Source organism: Ranitomeya variabilis, chromosome 6 (assembly GCF_051348905.1).
Source record: "Ranitomeya variabilis isolate aRanVar5 chromosome 6, aRanVar5.hap1, whole genome shotgun sequence".
NCBI classification, from domain to species: Eukaryota; Metazoa; Chordata; class Amphibia; order Anura; family Dendrobatidae; genus Ranitomeya; species Ranitomeya variabilis.
The window spans coordinates 26,180,077-26,205,903 of record NC_135237.1 but is presented as its reverse complement, the minus strand read 5'-3'; the positions used below and the strand labels follow the sequence as shown (position 1 = coordinate 26,205,903).

The 25,827-nt window shown below is 42.4% G+C and overlaps 1 protein-coding gene and 1 long non-coding RNA gene across 3 annotated transcripts in view; one reads left to right on the top strand and one right to left on the bottom strand.

Annotated features, from left to right (window-relative positions):
• The window catches only part of VWDE (von Willebrand factor D and EGF domains), a 103,042-nt gene extending 77,789 nt beyond the window's left edge, over positions 1-25,253 (bottom strand). Inside the window, exons 1-3 of one of the 2 annotated variants that reach the window (XM_077268091.1) lie at positions 24,919-25,253; positions 4,621-4,805; positions 1,029-1,260 (exon numbers count right to left, since the gene is read on the bottom strand). In XM_077268091.1, coding sequence (XP_077124206.1) covers positions 1,029-1,260; positions 4,621-4,805; positions 24,919-25,000 — 499 coding nt within the window. In that variant the 5' untranslated portion in view covers positions 25,001-25,253. Of the gene's footprint in view, positions 1-1,028; positions 1,261-4,620; positions 4,806-24,918 lie in introns of those variants that run through there. The other variant, XM_077268092.1, reaches the window with a different exon arrangement.
• Positions 15,408-23,596, top strand: LOC143783378 (uncharacterized). Its single transcript, XR_013217139.1, has 3 exons — positions 15,408-15,466; positions 16,128-16,181; positions 23,185-23,596. It is a non-coding gene; the product is annotated as an uncharacterized LOC143783378 (long non-coding RNA).
• Positions 25,254-25,827: the final 574 nt, after the last annotated feature.

The following is a 25,827-nucleotide window of genomic DNA, read 5'->3' as shown; positions in this document are numbered from 1 at the left end:
ACAGATGACTGCCCTGAGCTAATCCATACAGTGGGGCCTGCCTGGATCCCCAGCGAGCGCCGCACTCAACTGTATTGGAGCCAAGAGCCATGGAAGCCCTGCTCTGCTACTCTCCATCTTGTGGGCTACCGGTTGCTTTAGGTGTAGGGTCATCGGGACATAGAGGCATGTAAAGGACATCACTGCCCTGAAACAGGAGGTGCAATAACCTTAACCCATCGCTTCACCTGCACTTGGATGTTGAGTGAAGGAGAAGGGACTTGGGATGAGTATGCTTGTGTGTGGGATATTTTATACAGGCACTCTGGGGGCATTATTACATTTTGGGGGGCACTCAGGGGACATTATTAATTGTTAAAGAGTCAATTAGGGGACATTATAACTTTCTGGAGTCAATCAGAGGACATTATTACTTTTTGGGACCAATGAGGGACATTAAAGCTCTTTGGGACACATTGTTATGTGTTAAGGGGGCACTCAGGGGACGTTATTACATGTAAGAGGGAAACTGGGGCAATATTTTTTTTATGGAGCAGTCTTTTTACTTTTTATTATTTGATACTTGATAGTCACTTTTCATTACTTGCACTCTTGGCATTATTACTTCTTAAGAGGGGCTTACATTAATATGGGCACGCACCACATTATTGCTTTATAAGGGTACATTGACGACTTTAACTTATAAGTGGGAACTCCCACCATTATTACATTGTAAGAGGGCAACCTTTATTACTGTCTAGGGGCTCAAAGGAAGAATTATAGTGATAACGATAGTTTTTATGCACATTATTCAGAATACCGCACAACACTGCAGGAACAGATACTGGCATAGAACTGGGGCGTTCACCCGGATGGAGAGTTTGAGGGTAAGGAATTAGGAATCACCTCTGTTGTTGGACACAAGCATTTCCTGGTATGGAGACCCATTCAGATGTGTTTCGCCCCAAGCTCCTCCATGTGCTCAACACTCCACGATATGTCTAATACACCATCTTTACGTTTTGCTCCCTATCAGTAGAAAGACTTACCCTCCGCACAGTAGCCCATACAGCCTTGAGTAGGCTGCAACAAATATACAAAAAAGTCCCCACAGTTTCTGACAGTCACCGGGATGCGGAATAGGCAACAATCTTTGGTGCTGCTGAAGAAAAACTGCCACGTGGCACAAGCCGTGAGCTGCCGCACGTCCCCCGGAGATGGGAGAGACTCCGAGTCCCTAAGGGACAACCATATAGGAGCTTGTGTCCCACAGTGATTCATCTGCCGAGCAAAAAACAAGAGAGTTGGCATTAGGGATGACTTCCAAGTTCTGAATACACTATATTACATTGAGCTGGTCCTCCAAATTTCCGCAATGCCTATGTTCATCTAAAGACTGCTCCAACAGCGGCGGGATGTATTATAGTAGTTATATTCTTTTACATAGTGGCAGTATTCTAGTAGTTATATTCTTGTACATAGGGAGCAGTATTATAGTAGTTATATTCTTGTACATAGGAGCAGTATTATAGTAGTTATATTCTTGTACATAGGAGCAGTATTATAGTAGTTATATTCTTGTACATAAGGGGCAGTATTATAGTAGTTATATTCTTGTACATAGGAGCAGTATTATAGTAGTTATATTCTTGTACATAGAGGCAGTATTATAGTAGTTATATTCTTGTACATAGGTGCAGTATTATAGTAGTTATATTCTTGTACATAGGGGCAGTATTATAGTAGTTATATTCTTGTACATAGGAGCAGTATCATAGTAGTTATATTCTTGTACATAGGGGCAGTATTATAGTAGTTATATTCTTGTACATAGGGGGCAGTATTATAGTAGTTATATTCTTGTACATAGGAGCAGTATTCTAGTAGTTATATTCTTGTACATAGGGAGCAGTATTATAGTAGTTATATTCTTGTACATAGGAGCAGTATTATAGTAGTTATATTCTTGTACATAGGAGCAGTATTATAGTAGTTATATTCTTGTACATAGGGGCAGTATTATAGTAGCTATATTCTTGTACATAGGGGGCAGTATTATAGTAGTTATATTCTTGTACATAGGGGCAGTATTATAGTAGTTATATTCTTGTATATAGGAGCAGTATTATAGTAGTTATATTCTTGTACATAGGAGCAGTATTATAGTAGTTATATTCTTGTACATAGGGGAAGTATTATAGTAGTTATATTCTTGTACATAGGAGCAGTATTATAGTAGTTATATTCTTGTACATAGGAGCAGTATTATAGTAGTTATATTCTTGTACATAGGAGCAGTATTATAGTAGTTATATCCCTGTACATAGGAGCAGTATTATAGTAGTTATATTCTTGTATATAGGAGCAGTATTATAGTAGTTATATTTTTGTACATAGGAGCAGTATTATAGTAGTTATATTCTTGTACATAGGAGCAGTATTATAGTAGTTATATTCTTGTATATAGGAGCAGTATTATAGTAGTTATATTTTTGTACATAGGAGCAGTATTATAGTAGTTATATTCTTGTATATAGGGGCAGTATTATAGTAGTTATATTCTTGTACATAGAAGCAGTATTATAGTAGTTATGTTCTTGTACATAGGGGCAGTATTATAGTAGTTATATTCTTGTACATAGGGGCAGTATTATAGTAGTTATATTCTTGAACATAGGGGCAGTATTATAGTAGTTATATTCTTGTACATAGGAGCAGTATTATAGTAGTTATATTCTTGTACATAGGAGCAGTATTATAGTAGTTATATTCTTGTACATAAGGGGCAGTATTATAGTAGTTATATTCTTGTACATAGGAGCAGTATTATAGTAGTTATATTCTTGTACATAGGGGCAGTATTATAGTAGTTATATTCTTGTACATAGGAGCAGTATTATAGTAGTTATATTCTTGTACATAGGGGCAGTATTATAGTAGTTATATTCTTGTACATAGGGGGCAGTATTATAGTAGTTATATTCTTGTACATAGGAGCAGTATTCTAGTAGTTATATTCTTGTACATAGGGAGCAGTATTATAGTAGTTATATTCTTGTACATAGGAGCAGTATTATAGTAGTTATATTCTTGTACATAGGAGCAGTATTATAGTAGTTATATTCTTGTACATAGGGGCAGTATTATAGTAGCTATATTCTTGTACATAGGGGGCAGTATTATAGTAGTTATATTCTTGTACATAGGGGCAGTATTATAGTAGTTATATTCTTGTATATAGGAGCAGTATTATAGTAGTTATATTCTTGTACATAGGAGCAGTATTATAGTAGTTATATTCTTGTACATAAGGGGCAGTATTATAGTAGTTATATTCTTGTACATAGGAGCAGTATTATAGTAGTTATATTCTTGTACATAGGGGCAGTATTATAGTAGTTATATTCTTGTACATAGGAGCAGTATTATAGTAGTTATATTCTTGTACATAGGGGCAGTATTATAGTAGTTATATTCTTGTACATAGGGGGCAGTATTATAGTAGTTATATTCTTGTACATAGGAGCAGTATTCTAGTAGTTATATTCTTGTACATAGGGAGCAGTATTATAGTAGTTATATTCTTGTACATAGGAGCAGTATTATAGTAGTTATATTCTTGTACATAGGAGCAGTATTATAGTAGTTATATTCTTGTACATAGGGGCAGTATTATAGTAGCTATATTCTTGTACATAGGGGGCAGTATTATAGTAGTTATATTCTTGTACATAGGGGCAGTATTATAGTAGTTATATTCTTGTATATAGGAGCAGTATTATAGTAGTTATATTCTTGTACATAGGAGCAGTATTATAGTAGTTATATTCTTGTACATAGGAGCAGTATTATAGTAGTTATATTCTTGTACATAGGAGCAGTATTATAGTAGTTATATCCCTGTACATAGGAGCAGTATTATAGTAGTTATATTCTTGTATATAGGAGCAGTATTATAGTAGTTATATTTTTGTACATAGGAGCAGTATTATAGTAGTTATATTCTTGTACATAGGAGCAGTATTATAGTAGTTATATTCTTGTATATAGGAGCAGTATTATAGTAGTTATATTTTTGTACATAGGAGCAGTATTATAGTAGTTATATTCTTGTATATAGGGGCAGTATTATAGTAGTTATATTCTTGTACATAGAAGCAGTATTATAGTAGTTATGTTCTTGTACATAGGGGCAGTATTATAGTAGTTATATTCTTGTACATAGGGGCAGTATTATAGTAGTTATATTCTTGTATATAGGGGCAGTATTATAGTAGTTATATTCTTGTACATAGGGGCAGTATTATAGTAGTTATATTCTTGTACATAGGAGCAGTATTATAGTAGTTATATTCTTGTACATAGGAGGCAGTATTATAGTAGTTATATTCTTGTACTTAGGAGCAGTATTATAGTAGTTATGTTCTCGTACATAGGGAGCAGTATTATAGTAGTTATATTCTTGTACATAGGGGCAGTATTATAGTAGTTATATTCTTGTACATAGGAGCAGTATTATACTTGTTTTATTCCTGTACATAGGAGCAGTATTATATATAGGGACAGTGTTATAATAGTTTATCGATTTTTTTTTAATTGTGAGAAAACTCTAGCTATGTTTAAGTTTGGCAGTACCAATACCTCCACGCACTTGGTTGGCATCTCAGCAGGTTTATCAAAGATCATAAATCTGTACCATCCGGATGTGAGAGAATGGTCACATATCAGGTCATGAATAGCAGATTGCTGGAGCCTGCTGGAATCAAAGGCCAGACTTCTGTAGGGGTTCTGAAGGATCTTATGTCCCGTGGTCGAACACTCTGGAGCTGTAGCGACATTAGAACCAATGTTATTGAATACAGACTGGATCATAAATAAAGCAAACTTATCATTAATTTGCAATTCTTGCAGTGAACTTTAGGCTCTGTCCACTGTAAATTTTTTTGCTGCAAATACACAAGTGACCAACCTGAGATACATATTTTTGCTTGCTGAAGGTCCCAATGGCGGCCTTCTTAGTCCTCCTAAGAGAATGTTAGACATGCTATATACTACAATACCATAGCATTCAAGTATGTAATAGGAATAATCAAACTATTGCAGGTTGAAGTCGCCTGCGAGGACTAAAAATAAAGAAAAAATAAAGAATAAATATTAAAAAAATTAGGAAATAAAAAAATACAAAAGTATAGTTAACCCCCTTTTGGCTGTCTAAAAATAAAAAAAATAAAACTAAAAAAGGAGACATGCTTGGTATCTTTGTGTTCATAAAAGTCTGATATATCAAAATATAAAATGATTTAGACCATATATTAAACTATGAAAATAAAATAAAAATCTTAATTCCAAAACGTCAGTTTTTCAGTTGTTAAACTTCACCAAAAAATGCAATAAAAAGAAATTAAAAAATGCTAGGGGTTCTGAACTGGTATTAGTAAAAACTAAAACTAAAATCATGAAAAAAAAACCTGCCATCACACAGTGGCATAAACAGAGACATAAAAAAGTTACAGATCTCGTAAAATGGCGACAAAGACTATTCTTTTTAAGATAAAATAATAATAATTTTAAAGAAATAAAATAAAGTTCACAGTGCTCTAATCCGGAGAATCATACATTTCAGTCATTTTTAAGTGATTTTTAAAGCACAATGAATGCCATAAAAACTAGTTTGCTCCACATGGTATTTTCCACCATTTTTCAGTACTTTGCATGGTATGCGTTTTGAAAGAATGGGGAAAAAAATGACTTTAAAGGGTTAATGCAAAATATAGAAATAGGAGGAGGCCTTGTAGGAAAAATGGAGAATCCCTGTATTTATTCGTGTCACATCTTATGCATGTTCCGGATTGTTTGCAGCTTCTACTTTGAGTTTAGTTCCTAGGACAAACATAGAAAGAAGTGAAGTTGTGGAGCGTGGGAGGAAACCTTACCGGAGAGCCTGGAGCGAGCGCGCGGACCCGGGAAGAACACGCTAAGCACATACAGATGGGGCCATGGCTGCGCCTCCGTTACCCTACACTTCACTGTAATTGTTTTTGTTACTTTTTCAAACTCTTTGATAAATACATAACTGGAAACACATGGAGGAGACATCTGGACGGGGGTCCCCTTCCCATATATAAGGCCCTGTCCGCAGATTGTGCAGTCACCTTGCAGAATAACAATGGCAGATAACGCTGCATCTGGTAACAATAATCCGGCTGCAGATTGGAAGCAGCGCCCATGATATCTGTCTGACTGCAGCAAGAATGTTAATGCTCCATACAAAGTATAATGCTGCACGATGGCGGGGTATGATCGTCTCACCTGTCCACAAGGGCACACAGCGTCGGACTGGAGCTCCTTGGGCCCACCAAAGAAAATCATTCTTGGGGCCCACTATGTAGCTACATAGAAATAAATACAAGACCACCAATTGTGCAGTAAAACACCAGGGCATAATATAAGGTTGTACACATGTTAATTATGTAGCAGGGGTTGGGGTAGCCCCCTCATAGAATATAAAGTAGCCTCCTCATAGAATATAATGTAGCCCCCCTCATAAAATAATGTAGCCCCCCTCATAAAATAATGTAGCCCCCCTCAAATAATATAATGCAACCCCCTCTCATAGAATACAATGCAGCCTCCCCACAAAATATAATGCAACCCCCTCATAAGGTAAAATGCAGTCCCCTCCATAGAATATAATGTAGCTCCCTCACAGGGTATAATGCAGCCCCCCTCACATAGTATAATGCAGCCCCCAATAGAGTATACTGTAGCCCCATCATAGGGCATAATGCTGCCCCTCTTATAGTATGATGTAGCCTACCAGAATATAATGTGAGAATAATGCAGTCCCCCCCACAGAATATAATGTAACCCCCTCATAAAGTATAATGCATCCCCCCTCATAGGGTATAATGCAGCCCCTCTCCACCTCCATCATTGTTCTCCCCATTATAGAATATAATGTAGCTCCCTCACAGGGCATAATGCAGCCCCCTCACATAGTATAATGCAGCCCCCCCATAGAGTATACTGTAGCCCCATCATAGGGCATAATGCTGCCCCTCTTATAGTATGATGTAGCCTCCCAGAATATAATGTGAGAATAATGCAGTCCCCCCCACAGAATATAATGTAACCCCCTCATAAAGTATAATGCATCCCCCCTCATAGGGTATAATGCAGCCTCTCTCCACCTTCATCATTGTTCTCCCCTTCCGCCCCCATCATTGCCTTCTCACCCAACACCCCTATCATTGCCCTTTCCACCACCTCCATCATTGCCTTCTCCCCCACAACCCCCATCATTGCCCATTCCACCACCACCATTGTCTTTTCCACCACTACCATCATTGTACTTTACACCACAACCATCATTGCTTTCTCCCCCACCACCCCCATCATTGCCCATTTCAACACCCCCATCATTGCCCATTTCACCAACTCCACCATTGCCTCCCCCCACCACCATCATTGTCCTTTCCACCACAACCATCATTGCCTTCTTCCCCACCAAACCCATCATTGTCCATTTCACCACCTCCATCATTGCCTCATTCCCCACCACCCCATCATTGCCCATTTCATCACCTCCATCATTGCCTCCTTTTCCACCACCCCATTGTCCTTCCCCACCACCCGATCATTGCCAATCTCCAATACACACACACACAGCACTGTACCACTGTCTCTCACTCGCACACACATGTGACACCCCAGGAAGCCGGTTGTTACAGTGGTATTACCTTTCTCACGGAGAGGGTGATGCCATGCCTGGAAGCGAGGAATGATCCATTTAACAGGTGACATGTTCACACAACAATGTTCTGACTCCAGGAGAGAAGGGGGAGCTCTGATCTGATCTGATCTGAGTTTGTGGGTGGCTTCCCTATATATTCTGGCTGGAGGAGTTAGGTAGTCAGTTCGAGAGGAGAGCTGGAGCCGTGCAGACACGTGATTCTGCAGCTCCTGACAGAGCAGACTGTGAGGGGAGAAGGGGCAAAGGAGAGGAAAGATACTGGGAGTGGAGCTGCGAGAAGGCTCACTCCAGAATCAACACAAGGAACCGGAAGCCAGAATTCTGAGGTTGAGGGGGTAACTGTATGCCCCACAGCAGAAACTGGCGGGCTGGTGATTCAGTCACCTGTCCATCATTACATCCGAAGGCACAGCAGAATATAGAGCCCGGAGTCACAGCACATAGGGACACCAGTAAAAAGGCTTGAGTTGGCTGCCATACAGATATTGTCCTACTAATAGGACAGAGAGAAAGAGAGGACCTTGTGCAAAGCCTCAGCCAGCAAGGGATGCACCCCACAGCGCAGTAAGGATGGCTTCCAATCCCACCTGGCTAGGGGGATTCCGAATCGCTTTCAGGCTCACCATCACCAATGATCCATACCCTGGACTGTGGCTGCATACTACCAGTAAAAGGTAAAGAGACTGCAACCTTGTGTCTTCTAATTCTTTCCTGCACTTCACCATCTATAATCCTTACCAACTACACTGGGAGCCCTGGGGACTAAGCTCTACCTGTGGGGAACTATTCCACCTCTGCTGCAACATCATCATCCCCAGAGGACCCCTTTAAGCAGCGTCGGCCATCCCTGGCCGAGTTCCACAGGTGGCATCATGAACACTACTACCATAGACTTTACTCCCAAATACTTTTCCCCTTTTATTGGACGCCCAGGGCCACTGACCGGGTCACTGCCACCGTGACACATCCCTTTAAGAAGTTGTCCGGTTCCGAGTACCCCACGGTCCTAGCGGGCGCTCCACACACACAAAACACAGCACCAGAAACACACACACAACACCGCACCACTCTCTCACACTCACACACAAAGCATGGGGGTGTGGAGAAGCGTGAATATTAATTTCTCTTTAGCAGCGGGGACAGGCGTGGCTTCCTGTCACTCACTGCTGCTCCACTGACACAGGGCGGGTCCCCTTGACTCAGGGGCCCCGTAGCCACTGGCTGGGGGCCCCTAGAGCAGCGAGGGCCTTAGGCAGCTGCAGGCCAGTATGCCAGCAGGTGTCAGTGCCTGGGCCCAACAGAGAATCCTCCGGTTCTCTGGTGGGCCAGTATGACCCCGAGTGCAGAGGACCCCAAAATGATTCATCCATTATAGAATGTGAATTTTTCCTGGAATCATTTTTTAATTCATGGAAATAAAAATTTGGGATTTTATTTGAAGTGCTGGATCTACCTCCTTTTTTCTCTAGTAAAGGTTTACACTTATGGGGGAAATATGACTTCATTATACTGTATATAAATTACATGAGGCTGGACTGTATATAATAAACATTTGTCTTCACTGTACAGGGAGGACATGTGATTGCTCTGTATATTGGTGACAAGTGACTGCACTATACCATAAGGAGCATATGGCTGCTCTGTATACAAGTGACATGCGGCCACTCTGTATATGATGGTAATGTGGCGGCACTGTATATGAAGTACGTTTCTGCACTGTACTGTATATGAGGGACATATGATTGCATTTTATATAGCCTGATGTGACTGCACTGAATATTGTAGATATGTGGCTGCACTATATATCGAGGATATGTGGCTGCATTATATATCGAGGATATGTGGCTGCATTATATATCGAGGATATGTGGCTGCATTATATATTGAGGATATGTGGCTGCATTATATATTGAGGATATGTGGCTGCACTATATATCGAGGATATGTGGCTGCACTATATATCGAGGATATGTGGCTGCACTATATATCGAGGATATGTGGCTGCACTATATATCGAGGATATGTGGCTGCACTATATATCGAGGATATGTGGCTGCACTATATATCGAGGAGATGTGGCTGCACTATATATCGAGGAGATGTGGCTGCACTATATATCGAGGAGATGTGGCTGCACTATATATCGAGGAGATGTGGCTGCACTATATATCGAGGAGATGTGGCTGCACTATATATCGAGGATATGTGGCTGCAGTATACAGTACAGACCAAAAGTTTGGACACACCTTCTCATTTAAAGATTTTTCTGTATTTTCATGACTATAAAAATTGTACATTCACACTGAAGGCATCAAAACTATGAATTAACACATGTGGAATTATATACTTAACAAAAAAGTGTGAAACAACTGAAATTATGTCTTATATTCTAGGTTCTTCAAAGTAGCCACCTTTTTCTTTGATGACTGCTTTGCACAATCTTGGCATTCTCTTGATCAGCTTCAAGAGGTAGTCACCAGAAATGGTCTTGAAGGAGTTCCCAGAGATGCTTAGCACTTGTTGGCCCTTTTGCCTTCACTCTGCGGTCCAGCTCACCCCAAACCATCTCGATTGGGTTCAGGTCTGGTGACTGTGGAGGCCAGGTCATCTGGCGTAGCACCCCATCACTCTCCTTCTTGGTCAAATAGCCCTTACACAGCCTGGAGGGGTGTTTGGGGTCATTGTCCTGTTGAAAAATAAATGATGGTCCAACTAAGCGCAAACCGGATGGAATAGCATGCCGCTGCAAGATGCTGTGGTAGCCATGCTGGTTCAGTATGCCTTCAATTTTGAATAAATCCCCAACAGTGTCACCAGCAAAGCACCCCCACACCATTACACATCCTCCTCCATGCTTCACGGTGGGAACCAGGCATGTAGAGTCCATCCGTTCACCTTTTCTGCCTTGCACAAAGACACGGTGGTTGGAACCAAACATCTCAAATTTGGACTCATCAGACCAAAGCACAGATTTCCACTGGTCTAATGTCCATTCCTTGTGTTCTTTAGCCCAAACAAGTCTCTTCTCCTTGTTACCTGTCCTTAGCAGTGGTTTCCTAGCAGCTATTTTACCATGAAGGCCTGCTGCACAAAGTTTCCTCTTAACAGTTGTTGTAGAGATGTGTCTGCTGCTAGAACTCTGTGTGGCATTGACCTGGTCTCTAATCTGAGCTGCTGTTAACCTGCGATTTCTGAGGCTGGTGACTCGGATAAACTTATCCTCAGAAGCAGAGGTGACTCTTGGTCTTCCTTTCCTGGGGAGGTCCTCATGTGAGCCAGTTTCTTTGTAGCGCTTGATGGTTTTTGCCACTGCACTTGGGGACACTTTCAAAGTTTTCCCAATTTTACGGACTGACTGACCTTCATTTCCTAAAGTAATGATGGCCACTCGTTTTTCTTTACTTAGCTGTTTTTTTCTTGCCATAATACAAATTCTAACAGTCTATTCAGTAGAACTATCAGCTGTGTATCCACCAGACTTCTGCACAACACAACTGATGGTCCCAACCCCATTTATAAGGCAAGAAATCCCACTTATTAAACCTGACAGGGCACACCTGTGAAGTGAAAACCATTCCCGGTGACTACCTCTTGAAGCTCATCAAGAGAATGCCAAGAGTGTGCAAAGCAGTCATCAAAGCAAAAGGTGGCTACTTTGAAGATCCTAGAATATAAGACATATTTTCAGTTATTCACACTTTTTGTTAATTATATAACTCCACATGTGTTAAGTCATAGTTTTGATGCCTTCAGTGTGAATGTACAATTTTCATAGTCATGAAAATACAGAAAAATCTTTAAATGAGAAGGTGTGTCCAAACTTTTGGTCTGTACTGTATATCGAGGAGATGTGGCTGCACTATATATCAAGGATATGTGGCTGCACCGTATACACGTATCGCGTGTAGATTGTAAGTTCTCATGAGCAGGGTCATCTTGTGTTGCTTTAATTATTGTATTGTTAACATTGTTACTTATGACTGTTGTGTTTGAAGCTGTTAAACTGTAAAGCGCTGCGGAATATGTTGGCGCTATATAAATAAAGATTATTATTATTATTATTAAGTCATCAAGGATGTATTGATTAACAGCTTTAACTTTTTAAATGGATTTATCAGGCAGCGATTCTTAACAAACAGTTTAGCTCAAACAATGCAGAACTCTGCGAAAGAGGTGAAAAGAGCTTGGAAACTTTGGAATTGCTTTTTCTCTAATCTTTCCTGCCATATTAATCAGCCTTCGGCTATGTTCACATCTGCGTCCGATTCCCAGTTTGCAGATTTTGTCATATTGTTTTTGACATATAGCAGTATTGCATTCTGCCCTGTTTACGATGTTAAAATGATGGACGGTAAAACAGAACCACACAGATGACGCTGTATATAGAGGATATTTGGCTGCACTGTATATAGGTGATGTGGTTGCTCTGTATATAGGTGATGTGGCTGCACTGTATATAGAGGACATTTGGCTGCACTGAATATAGGTGATGTGGTTGCACTGTATATAGGTGATGTGGCTGCACTGTATATAGAGGACATTTGGCTGCACTGAATATAGGTGATGTGGTTGCACTGTATATAGGTGATGTGGCTGCACTGTATATGAAGAATTAGTGAGCCAAAATGCAACATGAACTTATTGTAATAGAGATTCAGGGCAAGAACAGCACTTTGATTTCCCCATTACTGTTCTAGTCTTTCATTGGATTACACCTAATAATGGTAAACTATAGAATTACAATGTTCTCACATACAAGCGTTACCACCACCAGATATCGAAAATGCCATAAAGCATCTCCACATGTGGCCCTGAAGTCACTGGTAGATGCAGATATTATTCTGTGCCTATTAAAAGCAAGATGTCACAATATGACTACAAAGTTGCACTAAGCACAGAGCTAGTTCACCCACCATGGCTGAGAGCCGCAGCACTTGCAGATGAAACGAATGTTCTTAGAATTGCTTGTTTCATGATGATCTTGCATAAAGAGACTGTCAACCACCCGATGGACAAGCAAAATGCTCATTCATCAGGTGAAATGATCTTTTATCTAAGAAACATATCACCTGCATCTGACACCAGACTAAGAACCATATCACCCACAACTAACACCAGACTAAGCACCATATCACCTACAACTGACACCAGACTAAGAACCATATGACCTACAGCTAACACCAACCATATTACCTGCACCTGACACTAGACTATGGACCATATCACCTGCAACTGACACCAGATTAAGCACCATATCACCTGCAACTGACACCAGACTAAGCACCATATCACCTACAACTGACACCAGACTAAGAACCATATGACCTACAGCTAACAACAACCATATTACCTGCACCTGACACTAGACTATGGACCATATCACCTGCAACTGACACCAGACTAAGCACCATATCACCTGCAACTGACACCAGACTAAGCACCATATCACCTACAACTGACACCAGACTAAGAACCATATGACCTACAGCTAACAACAACCATATTACCTGCACCTGACACTAGACTATGGACCATATCACCTGCAACTGACACCAGACTAAGCACCATATCACCTACAACTGACACCAGACTAAGAACCATATGACCTACAGCTAACAACAACCATATTACCTGCACCTGACACTAGACTATGGACCATATCACCTGCAACTGACACCAGACTAAGCACCATATCACCTGCAACTGACACCAAACTAAGAACTATATCACCTGCAACTGACACCAAACTAAGAACCATATGACCTACAGCTAACACCAACCATATTACCTGCATCTGACACTAGACTATGGACCATATCACCTGCAACTGACACCAGACTAAGCACCATATCACCTGCAACTGACACCAGACTAAGCACCATATCACCTGCAACTGACACCAGATTAAGAACCATATGACCTACAGCTAACACCAACCATATTACCTGCACCTGACACTAGACTATGGACCATATCACCTGCAACTGACACCAGACTAAGCACCATATCACCTGCAACTGACACCAAACTAAGAACTATATCACCTGCAACTGACACCAGACTAAGAACCATATAATCTACAACTGACACCAGACTAAGAACCGTATCACCTGCAACTGACACCAGACTAAGCACCATATCACCTGCAACTGACACCAGACTAAGAACTATATCACCTGCAACTGACACCATACTAAGCACCATATCACCTGCAGCTGACACCAAACTAAGAACTATATCACCTGCAACTGACACCAGACTAAGCACCATATAACCTTCAACTGACACCGACTGAGCACCATATCACCTGCAACTGACACCGACTAAGCACCATATCACCTGCAACTGACACCGACTAAGCACCATATAATCTGCAACTGACACCAACTAAGCACTGTATCACCTGCAACTGACACCAGACTAAGCACCATATAACCTTCAACTGACACCGACTGAGCACCATATCACCTGCAACTGACACCGACTAAGCACCATATCACCTGCAACTGGCACCGACTAAGCACCATATCACCTGCAACTGACACCAGACTAAGCACCATATCACCTTCAACTGACACCAGACTAAGCACCATATCACCTGCAACTGACACGGACTAAGCATCATATCATCTGCAACTGTCACCGACTAATCACCATATCACCTACAACTGACACCAGACTAAGCACCATATCATCTTCAACTGACACCAACTAAGCATCATATCATCTGCAACTGACACTGACTAAGCACCATATCACCTGCAACTGACGCAGACTAAGCACCATATCATCTGCAACTGACGCAGACTAAGAACCATATCACCTGCAACTGACACCAGACTAAGAACCATATCACCTGCAACTGACACCAGACTAAGCATCATATCACCTGCAACCAGGTACGGACTGGGACTGAAATTTAGCCCTGGCATTTGAAATCACACAGGCCCATGCTGTCACTGTCCCCAAGCACTAGATGGGATATATTACTAATATTACCATGGATAGAGGAAAGTAAGATTTACTACAAGACCAATATTTCTAATGATGCCAGAGACCTGCTGTGTTAATTGACAGAGTCACGTGTTTGTGCTTCATCACAACTCTTAACAGTAAGGGTGTCTTGAGAACGCCCATTCTGTTAACAACATAGTAGACAAGGCAGCCCAGACAGGCCCTTCTGGCAACTGACACCAGACTAAGCACCATATAATCAGCAACTGACATCAGACTAAGCATTATGTAATCTAGAAATGACCGCATTCTAAGCACCATATCATCTGCAACTGACTCTGACTCCAAAGAACCACAATAATGGAAGCAGACACCAGAAAAAATACATCGCCCACAAACATTTTGGTTATAAAAATTCTGCCCGCAAAGGGGAACAGAGCAAAAAACACAAATAAAGTGGAAAATAGACTTCAAAATAGGTGTCAATTGACAGATGTGTTTGGCACAAATCAAAAACAGATGAAAACAACTAAAAGTTAGACATAAAAGCACAGATGCAGTAATGAATCGGGCCTTTGGTTTCTGAGTCTTATCTTAAAATGTCATTTATCTAGTTTAGGTAATTTTGTTGAATTGACATTATATCTACACTTGAGGTGGATCAACGTGACATGACATTTTGCGCTGAACCTTCATTCTGTCGTTAGGGTCACCATTATTCCTGGGCTCGTATTCGGCTCGTCGTCATCATACCCTTCTCGGTTCCCCCGGCCACATCTTGTAAGTAACAGCTGCTCAGCTTCAGCTTCATTTTCCAGTTGCATCTTGTAAACCAAGATTTATTTACAGCCCCTAATCCTCCTCATTGTGGGATCTGAACTGTTTAGTTGAAGACTCTGCTGTAAATGGTGACTGGCAACAAGACGCCACCGACGGATAAATCCCGTATTAATGTGACTATGTTTGTGTACAAACTCTGTGACTAATGGGTAATTCCAGCTGCTGCGTCAGGAATGGACTGAGATACTAAAATGCAAGTTACTAAAGTATAATGATCAATGGAAAGAGCTTCTGAGAAGTTAAAGAAGTTCTCCTGTGATCTACATTTCCTATGGATTCAATCTGTATAGTGGATCCACTGTGAGCTATTCCTTGGTGGTATAGTGGATCCACTGTCACCTATTCTCTGATAGTATGTTGGTTCAGATCCACTGTCATGTATTTGCTGATGGTATAGTGGATCTACTGTGATCTATTCCTTGGTGGTATAGTGGATCCACTGTGAGCTCTTCCTTTGTAGCATAGTCGATCCCCTGTTACCTATTTCCTGGTGGCACAATGGATCCCCTATGCCCTGTTCCCTTGTGTCATAGTGGATCGCTGTGACCTATTTCTGGTTATATAGATAGGCTGACACTGTTTTCTGTATTTTACTCTTCAGCTTTGCTGTATAGACTTGGACAGCAGGAACAGAGCCATTTCATTTTCATCAAAGGTCAGATGAGTTAATAACTGTTCTATTATACAGCTGGAGGTCTAGATAAGGCAGGATATTAACATGATGCATACAGATGAGGCTTTGTTTTGCAGCTCTAATGTCCCTTCTGGTCTTTGGGGAAAGTGGACATTTTCGACCCCTTCTGATGACTGTAATAATATGTGACATTTCTCTGATAATTGACTCCTATTCATTTTTGCTGTTCAGAAAGACTGTTGTATCTAAGACATATCAGACAATCATTTTGACTGCATCCCTTTTAAGCTGTCTGTATATTGGAGCATTACCGTACCGTCTACTATGAATAAATGTGCTCCCCCTACCGGACTGTGGCCATAAAACATAAGCCCCTGCTCAAACCAATGGCTGTTTTGGTGATTTCTATTCAAATTCACAGTAAAAAAACATTTTCTTCCTTGCTTGTATAGTGGATCCACTATGATCTATTCCTTTGTGAAAAGGGTGATCAACAGTGACCTATTTACTGTTGGTACACTGGATCCACTGTGGCCGATTCCTTGGTGGTATAGTCAATCCACTGTTACTGTACATTCCCTGGTGGAACAGTGGATCAACAGTGACCTATTTACTGATGGTATACTAGATCCAATCTAACCTTTATCTTGGTGGTATAGCTGGATCCACTGTAACCTTTTCCTTGGTGGTATAGCTGGATCCACTGAAACCTTTTCCATGGTGGTATAACTAGATCCACTGTAACCTTTTCCTTGGTGGTATAGCTGGATCCACTGTAACCTTTTTCTTGGTGGTATAGCTGGATCCACTGTAACCTTGTGCTTGGTGGTATAGCTGGATCCACTGAAACCTTTTCCTTGGTGGTATAACTGGATCCACTGTAACCTTTTCCTTGGTGGTATAGCTGGATCCACTGTAACCTTGTGCTTGATGGTATAGCTGGATCCACTGTAACCTTTTCCTTGGTGGTATAGCTGGATCCACTGTAACCTTTTCCTTGGTGGTATAGCTGGATCCACTGTAACCTTTTCCTTGGTGGTATAGCTGGATCCACTGTAACCTTGTGCTTGGTGGTATAGCTGGATCCACTGTAACCTTTTCCTTGGTGGTATAGCTGGATCCACTGTAACCTTTTCCTTGGTGGTATAGCTGGATCCACTGTATCCTTTTCCTTGGTGGTATAACTAGATCCACTGTAACCTTTTCCTTGGTGGTATAGCTGGATCCACTGTAACCTTTTCCTTGGTGGTATAGCTGGATCCACTGTAACCTTGTGCTTGGTGGTATAGCTGGATCCACTGTAACCTTTTCCTTGGTGGTATAGCTGGATCCACTGTAACCTTTTCCTTGGTGGTATAGCTGGATTCCCTAGTGATATAGTAGATCCACTTTGACCTATTCCCTAGTGGTATAGTAGATCCATTGTGACCTATTACCTAGTGGCATAGTGGATCTATTTTAATGTGTTCTCTGGTTGTATAGTGGATTTACTGTGACCAATTCCCTGGTGGCACAGAAGACACTTAACTGACTCTAGAAGCTACATTAGAGCTTGAAGCTTATCGGTGAAAATCAAAGAAACGGCAGAATGGAGCAACGTATCCCAGACACAGGAGACAAACATAGATATCTCTGGCCAGAGAAGACATACTTGGCAAAAAAGATAAGACAACATTTTGAGAGCCTGATGCCAGCACAATAAAGGATGGTGGCAGACGTGCTGTACATTGCTGCATCGGGGCCCAGACAGCCGGCCACCATAGAATCCAATCTGACTTCTTCACTGGAGGATTGAGGATCATATGAGACCATTTGTCAGAGGAATGACTTTCAGCCCAAAGTGAGCCTTGCTGCATGCCTATAACTAACAGCACAGCAGTCGGGCCCTGTGCACACTATGGTCAGGCCCTGTGCACACTGTGGTCGGGCCCTGTGCACTCTATGGTCAGGCCCTGTGCACACTGGTGGTCGGGCCCTGTGCACACAGCGGTCGGGTCCTGTGCACACTATGGTCAGGCCTGTGCACACAGCGGTCGGGCCCTGTGCACACTATGGTCAGGCCCTGGGCACACTGTGGTCGGGCCCTGTGCACACTGTGGTCGGGCCCTGTGCACACTGCTGTCGGGCCCTGTGCACACAGCGGTCGGGTCCTGTGCACACTATGGTCAGGCCCTGTGCACACTGTGGTCGGGCCCTGTGCACACTGTGGTCGGGCCCTGTGAACACTGTGGTCGGGCCCTGTGCACACTATGGTCAGGCCCTGTGCACACTGTGGTCGGGCCCTGTGCACTCTATGGTCAGGCCCTGTGCACACTGGTGGTCGGGCCCTGTGCACACAGCGGTCGGGTCCTGTGCACACTATGGTCAGGCCTGTGCACACAGCGGTCGGGCCCTGTGCACACTATGGTCAGGCCCTGGGCACACTGTGGTCGGGCCCTGTGCACACTGTGGTCGGGCCCTGTGCACACTGCTGTCGGGCCCTGTGCACACAGCGGTCGGGTCCTGTGCACACTATGGTCAGGCCCTGTGCACACTGTGGTCGGGCCCTGTGCACACTGTGGTCGGGCCCTGTGAACACTGTGGTCGGGCCCTGTGCACACAGTGGTCGGGCCCTGTGCACACTGTGGTCGGGCCCTGTGCACACTATGGTCGGGCCCTGTGCACACTATGGTCGGCCCTGTGCACACAGTGGTCGAGCCCTGTGCACACTGTGGTCGGGCCCTGTGCGCAGTGTGCTCGGGCCCTGTGCGCACTGTGGTTGGGCCCTGTGCACACAGCGGTCGGGTCCTGTGCACACTATGGTCAGGCCCTGTGCACACTGCACACAGTGGTCGGGCCCTGTGCGCAGTGTGGTCAGGCCCTGTGCACACTGTGGTCGGGCCCTGTGCACACTGTGGTCGGGCCCTGTGCACACTGTGGTCGGGCCCTGTGCACACTGTGGTCGGGCCCTGTGCACACTGTGGTCGGGCCCTGTGCACACTGTGGTCGGGCCCTGTGCACTGTGGTCGGGCCCTGTGCACGCTGTGGTCGGGCCCTGTGCACGCTGTGGTCGGACCCTGTGCACGCTGTGGTCGGGTCCTGTGCACGCTGTGGTCGGGCCCTGTGCACACAGTGGTCGGGCCCTGTGAACACTGTGGTCGGGCCCTGTGCACACTATGGTCGGGCCCTGTGCACACTATGGTCGGGCCCTGTGCACACTATGGTCGGGCCCTGTGCACACTATGGTCAGGCCCTGTGCACACTGTGGTCGGGCCCTGTGCACACTGTGGTCGGGCCCTGTGAACACTGTGGTCGGGCCCTGTGCACACTATGGTCCGGCCCTGTGCACACTGTGGTCGGGCCCTGTGCACACTGTGGTCGGGCCCTGTGAACACTGTGGTCGGGCCCTGTGCACACTATGGTCAGGCCCTGTGCACACAGTGGTCGGGCCCTGTGCACACTGTGGTCGGGCCCTGTGCACACTATGGTCGGGCCCTGTGCACACTATGGTCGGGCCCTGTGCACACAGTGGTCGAGCCCTGTGCACACTGTGGTCGGGCCCTGTGCGCAGTGTGCTCGGGCCCTGTGCGCACTGTGGTTGGGCCCTGTGCACACAGCGGTCAGGTCCTGTGCACACTATGGTCGGGCCCTGTGCACACTGTGGTCGGGCCCTGTGCACACTATGATCAGGCCCTGTGCACACTATGGTCAGGCCCTGTGCGCACTGTGGTCGGGCCCTGTGCACACTGTGGTCGGGCCCTGTGCACACAGTGGTCGGGCCCTGTGCACACTATGGTTGGGCCCTGTGCGCAGTGTGGTCGGGCCCTGTGCACACTATGGTCAGGCCCTGTGCACACAGCGGTCGGGTCCTGTGCACACTATGATCAGGCCCTGTGCACACTGTGGTCAGGCCCTGTGCGCACTGTGGTCGGGCCCTGTGCGCACTGTGGTCGGGCCCTGTGCCCACTGTGGTCGGGCCCTGTGCACACAGTGGTCGGGCCCTGTGCACACAGTGGTCGGGCCCTGTGCACACAGTGGTCGGGCCCTGTGCGCACTATGGTTGGGCCCTGTGCGCAGTGTGGTCGGGCCCTGTGCACACAGCGGTTGGGTCCTGTGCACACTATGATCAGGCCCTGTGCACACTGTGGTCGGGCCCTGTGCACACTGTGGTCGGGCCCTGTGCACACTGCGACACAAGGAAAAGCTACAAGTGTAATGTCAAATATATTTACAAAGCTCCGTTCTGGTATTTGCTGTCAGACGAGAGAGCATCCTTTTGGCCTCGGTTGGACTTGCATATGTCCGTACAGCTTCCATCGGGCTTGTGTATATCCATGCACCTCTTCTGTACTGTATGGGAAAGGGTAGCACTTTTCTATCCAGATCAGTATGAATATGTCCTTTAGTGGGGTGTCCTTACTTTCTGACTTATTTGAATTTATTAATCATTCTTTATGTACAACTACCCAAAATATTAGATCTACAGTCTGGTAATGTCTGCTATATCTGTAGGGTGAGCAAGGTTAATGGGGTCTTCTGACATCTCCGCCTTAGGCGGGGGCCTGAGCCTGGTGATGGGCAACGCTTCACCCCTTCAGTCTCTGGTTTCTACAACTCTCAGTCTCCATGACCTCCCTAGGAAAAGATCAATCAATTATTGCAAAGCAATCAGATGGCGGGCAAGTTGGGGGTCAGAAGGTGAGTAAAGGGGAATCTGCAGCTTTGTTGTTGGCTGACACCTGATAAAAAACAGAGAAAAACGTCTCATTCTCAACTACCCAAATAAGACTAGGAGGCCATATCTGACTTCCCTTATGTTTGTCTGAGTTAACTATAGATATTTCACTTGTCTTTCACCTAAGATAAAGCATTATTAGCTATTAATATTCACCAATTACTTATTTATAATATAAATACAAAGTTTTACATGTAATACCACTCCAGGCCACAAGGAGTGTTGTTGTTAAAAGGAAACAAGCGTCTCTAATCCTTCCATTTTTTTTTTCTTAATTGCTTACACAAAAAAAATTGCATAATGTAAAGGATATTTTTATTTACATTTGGAAAGTTGTTCATCATGAGGGATATGTGATACATTTGTATTTTCTTACATGTATTTTTCTCAGACGACTGCAAACTTAGCTCTATGATTCTACAATTTCCCACTAATAACCAAAAAGGATAAGAACAAATAATGAAGCAGATTTGGGTTGGAAATGTGCAAAGATTTTCATTCGCTATAAGTAAATGATGAAGATTCTTACTGACAGCAAGCAGAGATCCTGAAAACCCCGGGGAATAGACGCAGAAATGAACGGAATATTACACAATTCTATGACTTTTAATTATCCAAATAAATGTGTTAGATAATAAGAACATTAATGTAAGGTTTCCTCCAATCCAGGCTCTTCTCTCCAGGGATCTTAAAGTTTACATCCCTTGTCACAACATTCCCAGGACTTCAAAGCTGTAGATAAATGGTCTGATAAGAGGCCATGTGCGGTGCAGCCATGAAGTGCAGCCGGCCATGTAATGGTGCAATAAACTGCATCCTGGCACATTCTCATACTGCAGCCTAGCTGGTGCATGGCTTTAAAAAGGATCTTTTCATGAATATGTTTTTTTTTCATTATGTAAATGCCGCTGTTCTCCTGAATCCGGCGATGTTTTTCTTTAGTTCTTGCTCCTCTCCGTTCCTGAGATATGGCCACTTCTTCCCTTTGTATAAATCTAGTCTTCTTAGCCAAATGGGCGTGGTCCTTAACTCTCCCCTGAGAATCTTTTTGAGGACCACCCCCACTTGATTAAAAAAGACAAGATTAACATAGAGGGAAGAGAGAGCCGTATCTCAGGAACGGAGAGGCGCAGGGACGAAAGAAACACATCGTCAGACTCAGGAGAACAGCGGCATTTACACCAGGCAAAAAAAAACAACTAAAACATATACTGGTATATATTTTTTAATTAATTATATTTATATAGATAGACAGATAGATAGATAGATAGATAGATAGATAGATAGATAATAGATAGATGATAGATAGATAGATAGATAGATAGATAGATAGATAATAGATAGATAGATAGATAGATAGATAGATAATAGATAGATAGATAGATAGATAGATAGATAGATAATAGATAGATAGATAGATAGATAATAGATAGATAGATAGATAGATAGATAGATAGATAGATAGATGATAGATAGATAATAGATAGATAGATAGGTAGGTAGATAGATAGATAATAGATAGATAATAGATAGATAGATAGATGATAGATAGATAGATAGATAGATAGATAGATAGATAGATAGATAATATATAGATAGATAATAGATAGATAATAGATAGATAGATAATAGATAGATGATAGATAGATAGATAGATAGATAGATAGATAGATAGATAGATAATAGATAATAGATAGATAGATAATAGATAGATAATAAGTTACAGATCCCAGGTCTACTTGTTACCATATTATACATTTTTGTATACTTTTGCAACAAGTCTTTAAAAAAATGCTTAAATAAAAGGTAAAGGCTATAAGAGAAGGAAGGGTGATATGTCACAGGCAGGCTGCTCTAGCACTGGGAATAACATGCAACTGACAACAAGCAGAGATCTTGAAAACTGCTAGGAAGTGAAATAGAAAGTTTCTTTGAGAAATGCAGAGCTTTTCATTATGCAAATAATTATGCCAGATGATAAGCTTTTAGATTGCAAATGTTACCAAACAGGGGTCACCCCTTCACTAAAAGGACACTACTCCCATTATTAAACTCCGTGCTCGTGTCTGCAGTCCCCAGCTGGACAGATCTGTGCTGGATGTTGTTTTGGGTCTTAGGTTGCAGGAGCTGGGTCATGCTTGGTCGCAAGCTCCGTAAATCTGTTTTCCCTTTTTTATATAAAAGCTGTACTAAATTAGAAGCATAGTGAGAATAATAAACTTCTGTGATGAAATATCGGACAGCAAATGAATGACCTGGTTACATTTTATTTGTAACGTTTCTTCCTGTAATACCATATTTCTCCTGTAGAGGTCACTGCAGGGAAAATGTATAGCCAGAGAAACATTCCAAGAACCAGAACCCTCAGCGATCAGATGATTGTCAGGGCGCGGACAAAAATCAGCAGCAGATTATAAACCTTTTTACACAACAATGGGAACCCCTACAGACGTCCATCATGAAGTTGAAGTTTTTACATTTCTTTGCTACATTGTGCCAGATTTATTAAAGTATCGCCCAGCATTCAAAAACTGTGCCACATCTTTGCATATACGGTAACATTTCTGTCTAGTGCTGATTTTTCATGTTTTTTTTTCGTGACGTTACCATAATGCCCACCAGTAAGAAGATGGAGCCCATCCATACCCTACTGGTGATTTCTATGGCCAGGAATCTGCCTTGGAATTGAAGTATTGCAATTGGTTAGTTTCCAGCTAGCCTTCCAATGGCGTCATTACTTTGTGGAATTGACATCTGTAATTTCTTTAATATCTACATAGTTTTGTTGAAAAAGAAATAAAACCGTAACGTTCAAACAAGGACTTCCCACCAAGTCTCAGTCCTATAGAAGTAAACTCAACTCTTCCGAACATAGATATTGATTTACGCGGGAATGGTGTAATACCTTTTTTCGCCTGCGGTGGCACTGCAGGAAAAGTGAACATGTTTTTCCCACAGATCAAAGACATTTCAGCAAAAGGATAAAATCTTCTCTATAAAGGGATTATGTAAAGTAGGTAAGTGAATGTGTTTTATTACATAGGAAACATACAAGGTTTTTAGTGTAGTTCTTGATACAAATTATAAATGGTATATATGGTACAAATTATTACACCCATAGAAAGACAACGAATTGCTGAACAGTTCAGTCATGTGACCGAGGGTCGGAACTCAATGTACACAGTATATATATATATATATATATATATATATATATATATATATATATATATATAGATACTGTATATGTTGGCTGCACTTTTCTGTTGTGCCCACACTCAATATAAGCCTAACCCAACACGGGCTTAGACTGGGGCGAAACGGGGATTTTGGCAGCGGCACATGTCGCGCAACCAAAATTCAGTCTATGAAGAGGCAACAAAGTTGCAAAAAACTCAACTGAAGTTGTTCTACCCCAGGGTAACAGTGCGACCGCATCACACTGCGATGTTGCAGAGCAATCTCTGTCCGTGCGACCTTTGTCACGGCCAATGTCGCCATGAGACCCCTGACAGTTCTGCAATGTAACAGTTAGCTTCATATATTTGTAATGTGGGCAACTAGCCATCCGGATCTCAGGTCTAATAACCCTGATGTTATGTGTATAGATGGAATTTTTGGAAAAGTTTTTTGGAGAGCAAAAAAAAAAGTAACAAAAAAATGCCTAAAAACTCCTGACTCTTCCTCCTATCCATTTCAAGGTCAATTAACTCTGCTGTTCTTATGTAGAGTTTTCTCAGTTTTTTCTTTTCCCCTCTTCAAACTAGGCAGTGTCCAATCAGAAGACTGGAAAAAAAGAGGTTCAGGGGGAAAAAAAACCAACTCTTACAAAACTCATCAAAAACTGTAAATGAAAAACTCCTCAAAGAGAGTTTCCTGAAGGGCTTTCTGCTTAAAAAAAATCTACAGTATTTTTTTGGAACCCGAATTTTGCTGATCTGGAATCTTTCAGAAGATGAAAAGTATGTAAAACACCAGCAAGAAGTGTAAGAAAGTAACTAATAATATAATAAATATTGATAAATGTTATAATTCCATTCTTACCTTGCTGACAGTCTCCAGTCTGCAGAGCAGTCAGTATAATCCAGATTAGGGCAGAATACATTAGGGCAGGGATGACCCCCATAATAAATGATGGGAGCACAGAATAAATCCCCACAGCAGCCGGGACACAATGTAACCAGTGTGGGAGGAATCACAGGGAAATCAGTGTCCACCTCTAACAGGACCCTGGGCTGGACCCTCCTCCAGAGCCTGCACCATCCATCCATCCAGGGCAGGAGGAGGAGGAGGAGGTCTCCAGGAGAGGAGGCTTGGGTTTCCTACTCTTGTGGAACTCTCCTTCCAGAAGGCACGAAATTCTCAAATCATATTTATGGGGTTTTGTCAAGTTACACTAAAGTCTACAGTGAAAGAAAAAATACACAACAGAAAATGGGTTTTAGCTTGTGGCCATGAGAAGGTCGGTGTGATTTTTATTTCTGAGTAGGATTTTTTTTTTCTGGTGTTTTTTTCATTATAGGTTTCTCTATAGGACTTGGAAAAAGAAAAGAAAGCTGACACACACAAAGCCGAAACGTCGCAGGACGGACATGAAAACTAACTGTTTTTGCACTACAGTAGTGTGCGGCTTCCATTTTTTCTCTATACTATCTATCTATCTATCTATCTATCTATCTATCTATCTATTATCTATCTCTCTATTATCTATCTATTATCTATCTATCTATTATCTATCTATCTATCTATTACCCATCTATCTATTATCTATCTATCTATCATCTATCCATCTATCCATCTATTATCTATCTATCTATTACCCATATATCTATTATCTATCTATCTATCATCTATCCATCTATCCATCTATTATCTATCTATCTATTATCTATATATCTATTATCTATCTATCTATCTATCTATCTATCTATCTATCTATCTATCTATTCTCTA